At 55.6% G+C, this 5,310-nt stretch overlaps 1 protein-coding gene across 4 annotated transcripts in view; it reads right to left on the bottom strand.

Moving 5' to 3' along the window:
* The window catches only part of PRKCSH (protein kinase C substrate 80K-H), a 16,011-nt gene that overhangs the window by 5,163 nt on the left and 5,538 nt on the right, over positions 1-5,310 (bottom strand). For all 4 annotated transcript variants that reach the window (XM_011971366.1, XM_011971364.1, XM_011971368.1 and 1 more), the window contains exons 6-8: positions 4,591-4,708; positions 3,465-3,594; positions 311-395 (exon numbers count right to left, since the gene is read on the bottom strand). In XM_011971366.1, the coding sequence (XP_011826756.1) occupies positions 311-395; positions 3,465-3,594; positions 4,591-4,708 (333 nt within the window). The remainder of the gene's footprint in view (positions 1-310; positions 396-3,464; positions 3,595-4,590; positions 4,709-5,310) is intronic.

Below are 5,310 nucleotides of genomic sequence, written 5' to 3'. Positions count from 1 at the left end.
CTAGCCACACTTCCTGGGGCTGAGGGTCTGTGCCTAGCTCCCATCACTGGACGCCTAGCCACACTTCCTGGGGCTGAGGGTCTGTGCCCAGCTCCTGGGGAGAAGGTGGTCCCCCTATCTCCTCGCCCAGGGCATCCTGGACCCAGCCATCCACGAGTAAAAGGCAGGGTCACACGGGGCTTGGGATCAGCCTGGACCCCATGCCAGGGGAACCCAGGGGGAGCTCTGGCTGGTTTCTAGAGGCGAGGGTGGCGGGAAGGGAAACCCAGGCCCACGGAAGGGGGCGCAGCTCCAACTTGGGGACACTCACGTCCCGTCCATGTCGTCATCCAGCTCCTGGAAGGCATCAGCCGCCAGCTCCTGCTCCCGTTGGACCTTGGCGGCAGCCAGCTGCTCTGTAAAGAGGCCACCTCTGTCACCCCCTGCCCACCCACTGGCTCCCACCGACCCCACACCCCACAGGGCCATTTGCCACTAAGCGCCTACTATGTGCCTGGCCCCATGCTGGACCCTGGGGACACGACTGTGGAGGAGACAAAGGTCCCTGCCCTTACCGGGGGAGGACAGACGAGGAGCAAGGTGACTGGCTGAAGCCTGGTTGTGTTGGGGGAGACTGGGGCAGGGTGGAGAGTGCAGGGGCGGGAAGGCCACCCGTGGGGCTGGAGCAAGGAGGTGGGAAGCCAGGTGGCAGAGGGCGGCCCTGTCAGGCCACTGTTGGGACAGAGGTGGGGGCGAGGGCGGAAGCCAGGTGACAACAAGGGATGGCCCAGGCTGCGGGCCGAGGAAGCAGCACGGAGCAGAGGAAGATTCTGGGGAGACGCGGATACGGTGCGCAGACGGTCAGAGGTGGGAGATGGGGTTGGGGAGAGGACAGCGGCCGCTGAGACTTTAGGTTTAGGACCTGGCAGAGGCATGTCAGGGGCAGGGCTGGCAGGAATGAGACTTCATGGCCAAGGACGCTGGGAGATGGGGAGGATACAGGGAGGATACAGGGAGGATACAGGGAGGGAGACTGGTCCTGGGGGCATCTTGGGGATCCCCAGGGCCAGTCCCAGGAAGAGTGGCCAGCCGGACAGAAGGGGACCGAGCCTCTGTCCCAAAAGTCCCTCCTTTATCTGTCGTTACTCTTCTAACCTAAGCAGAGGGGGAAACAGCCACAACAGTGGCTCCAATGATTAACTGCCTACTGTATACCAGGATTCACTTCCCACTGTATACCAAGCTCCAGCTTGGTTCTCTACGAACAGAATAAAAACAGTGGGTATTTCCTCTAGAGAGTCCTGGGTCACCCCAGGAGATGCCACATGTCCCAGCAGACCCGGCTGACACTGTTCTGAGTCTCACAGATGAGGGCCTGAGGGGTCCCTGACCCTTCCATGGGTGAAGGGACCTGCCCATCATCACCCAGCCAGGGAGAGGTATAGCCTGGGGCCCAAACCAGGCCATCTGCCCTCGGAGCCCTGGCTCAGCCCCGCCACCCTTTGGGAATCTGGGTCAAAACATGGCGCTTCCCTACGATTCCACAGCTGCACGCTGAGAACACGTCCTGAGGAAAATCAGGCCTGAGCTTGCCCACACCCACGTGAAAGGAAGCTCGCAGCACGGCAAAGGTTCAGGGGCAGACAGAGCCAGTGAACTCCCGCTCTACGTGCAATGCGGCCTTGCCAAAAACACACCAGGCCCTAGCACCAAAAACAAATAAAGAAGGGAAATCCTATCTTCAGTTGCAGACAGAGCTGGGCGTCGTGGCTCATGCCTGTAATCCCAACACTTTGGGAGGTTAAAGCAGGCCACCTGAGGTCAGGAGTTCGAGACCAGCCTGGCCAACATAGTGAAACCCCATCTCTACTAAAAATACTGTGGTGGCAGGTGCCTGTAATCCCAGCTACTCAGGAAGCCTAGGCAGGAGAATCACTTGAATCCAGGAGGTGGAGGTTGCAGTGAGCACAGATCATGCCATTGGCACTCCAGCCTAGGCAACAGAGCGAGACTCCATCTCAAAAATAAATAAATTAAAAAAAATTTTCAGTTGTAGACAAAAGGGCAAACCCCAGATAGATAAAGCTCTTTTATTATTATTATTTTAGATGAAGTCTTGCTCTGTCACCCAGGCTGGAGTGCAGGGGCGAGATCTCAGCTCACTGCAACCTCTGTCTCCCGGGTTCCAGCGCTTCTCCTGCCTCAGCTTCCCGAGTAGCTGGGACCACAGGCACACACCACCATGCCCAGCTAATTTTTGGTTTGTTTGTTTGTTTTGAGACTGAGTCTCACTCTGTTGCCAGGCTGGAATACAGGGGCGTAATCTCAGCTCACTGAAACCTCCAACTTCCTGGTTCAAGGGATTCTCCGGCCTCAGCCTCCCAAGTAGCTGGGATTACAGGCACGCACCACCATGTCCAGCTAATTTTTGTATTTTTAGTACAGATGGGTTCCACCATGTTGGTCAGGATGGTCTCAATCTCCTGACCTCGTGATCCGCCTGCCTCAGCCTCCCAAAGTGCTGGGATTATAGGCATGAGCCCCTGCACCTGGCTGTATTTTTTTTCTTTTTTTTCTTGAGACGGAGTCTCGCTCTGTTGCCCAGGCTGGAGTGCAGTGGCACGATCTAGGCTCACTGCAAGCTCTGCCTCCCAGGTTCACGCCTTTCTCCTGCCTCAGCCTCCCGAGTAACTGGGACTACAGGTGCCCGCCACCACGCCTGGCTAATTTTTTTGTATTTCTTTTAGTAGAGACAGGGTTTCACTGTGTTAGCCAGGATGGTCTCAATCTCCTGATCTCGTGATCCGCACACCTCGGCCTCCCAAAGTGCTGGGATTACGGGCGTGAGCCACGGCGCCTGGCCAAGAAAAAGCTCTTACAATTAGTGAAGACAAATACCAAACACTTGATAGGAAAAATGGTCACTGGATTAAATTAAGTCTTGCTAAAGTCAAATAACAAAATCTACGTTGATGTTAAAAGGATGTAGGCGGCCAGGTGTGGTGGCTCACGCCTGTAATCCCAACACTTTGGGAGGCCGAGACAGGTAGATCACTTGAGGTAAGGAATTCGGGACCAGCCTGGCCAACATTGTGAAGCCCCGTCTCTACTAAAAATACAAAACAATTAGCTAAATGTGGTGGCAGGTGCCTGTAATTCCAGCTACTCAGGAGGCTGAGGCACAAGAATTGCTTGAACCTGGGAGGCAGAGGTTGCAGTGAGCTGAGATCACGCCACTGTATTCCAGCCTGGGTGGCAGAGGGAGACACTGTCTCAAAAAAAACCAAAATTATTTAAACAATTTTTTAAAAGGAGGCTCCTGACATATGCCACAATCCAAGCGAACCTCAAGGCACACAAGGCAACGGGCACCAGGATCAAAAATCTGCTGAAACTGACAGCAGATAATGAGCGCGAGGCTCCCAGGCCCAGACGCCTCCCACCCAGGAACTGAAGGTGAGTCCTCCGGCCACTTTATGCCGTACCTTCCCACAGCCTCTGGTGCTGCTCTTTGGCCTCTTTCTCTGGCTTCTCGGCTTCTTCCTTCACTGTCCGCAGCGTCTCCACCTGGTCCTCCAGAGACTTCTTCCCAGCCTGGAGCTCAATGAGCTTTTTCTGGGTGGGCAGAAGGCAAGAGACCGGCTCTCCTCGGTTCTGCCTCCTCCTCATTGACTACTACCTCCCCGCCTCTACTCCATAGGGCAGCAGGGGGATGTCACAAAATACACATCAAGATGGGTCTCTCTCCCAAGCTGGGCTTCCCTGCAGCCCTCTGGAGAGAAGCCCAAACGCCTCAATGTAGCCCGCAAAGCCCCAGGTAATCGGGCCCCTGGCTGATTCTCCAGCCCCATTTGCCCCAACCCTATCTTACTAGAACCCAGTTGCCCTGACAACAGGCAGACCCCCAAACGCTCTTCTGCCTCCGGTTCTTCAAACATGCTGTTCCTTCAGCCTGGAACACCCTACCTGGCTAACTCCAAATTACCCAACAGATTTCATCTGAGATAGAGGCCTCCTCCTCCAAGAAGCCTTCCTTGCCTCCTGCCCCCATGACAGAGAGGGAGAGGAACTGGGCAGGAAGTCTCTACCCCACATTTCCCTTTGTCCAGCAGCCCTGGTTGGCTGTCCCTCCCGCTAGCAATGAATCCCTTGAGGCAGATCCAGGTCGGTTTCCAGCCTCCTGTCCAGTACACAGGCAAGGCAGGGAGAGACACATGCCTAGGGACCCCAAAGAACCCACCCTACGGAACTAATCTGGCTGCTACTGGCTGACGTTATCTTGTTAACATCAGCCCATCTTACAGGAAATGGCGCCACAGATCCGGGATACAGAGAAGCAACCCTCCCGTCCCCAGGAGGCAGCCAGGCCCTTCTAGCCTGCTTTAGTCTGATGTCCAAGGCCCTGATAAAGCCGACAGCCTTGCATTTAGGAACTATTATACTTAGCCAATAACTAAACGCCTAGCACACAACTGACAAAGCAAAGCTCAGAACGGCAGTCACTTGCCCCAGAACAGCAGTCAGGGGCAAACCCCTCCCCAGCCTTGCAGGCCCATGCTAGGAGGCCTCGAGGCCCAGATCACCCTGCGGCAGCCCCCGCGGGCTTCTTACCTGCTTCTCCTCCCGCGCCTTCTTCCAGTCCTCAATAAGGATCTTCTTCAGGCGGAACCCCTCGCGGGTGACCTCGGCCATCTGCTGAAGGGACTCCCTCTCCTTACGGCCCTTCTCTCTGCGGTGGGGGGACACACAGGCACCACCAGGTCTGCCTCTTCCCAAATAGCTCAATCCAGCTGTGGCCCCCACCAAGACATGCTGGGAAAGATGAGAGCACACCCTCCTCCCAGTCTCCCAGGTTCTCTCAACATCAGCATCCTTCATTCACTGTCCCTGAAAGAGGGACAGTGGGTTCTGTAGGCCCCTGGGGTCAGGGAAGGGACTAGGGAGTGCCGGGAGGTGGGGATATCAACTCTCAAGAGACAGGAGACTGGCTGGGTGCGGTGGTTCATGCCTGTAATCCCAGCACTTTGAGAGGCCAAGGCAGGAGGATCACTTGAGCCCAGGAGTTCGCAACCAGCCTGGACAACATATAAAGACCCTGTCTTTACATATAATTAAAACAAACAAAAAAACCACAGAAGACAGAAACAACAGAAATCACGACCCCCAGACAAAAAGACAATCTGGTTATTAAGTGTGTTGGTTGGCCGGGCGCGGTGGCTCATGCCTGTAATCCCCGCACTTTGGGAGGCCGAGGCGGGCGGATCACGAGGTCAGGAGATCGAGACTATCCTGGCTAACACGGTGAAACCCCGTCTCTACTAAAAATACACA

This window comes from Mandrillus leucophaeus, unplaced genomic scaffold, assembly GCF_000951045.1.
Source record: "Mandrillus leucophaeus isolate KB7577 unplaced genomic scaffold, Mleu.le_1.0 Scaffold1217, whole genome shotgun sequence".
NCBI classification, from domain to species: domain Eukaryota; kingdom Metazoa; phylum Chordata; class Mammalia; order Primates; family Cercopithecidae; genus Mandrillus; species Mandrillus leucophaeus.
Note: the sequence above shows the minus strand (reverse complement) of the source record. Positions and strands in the feature narration are given on the sequence as shown.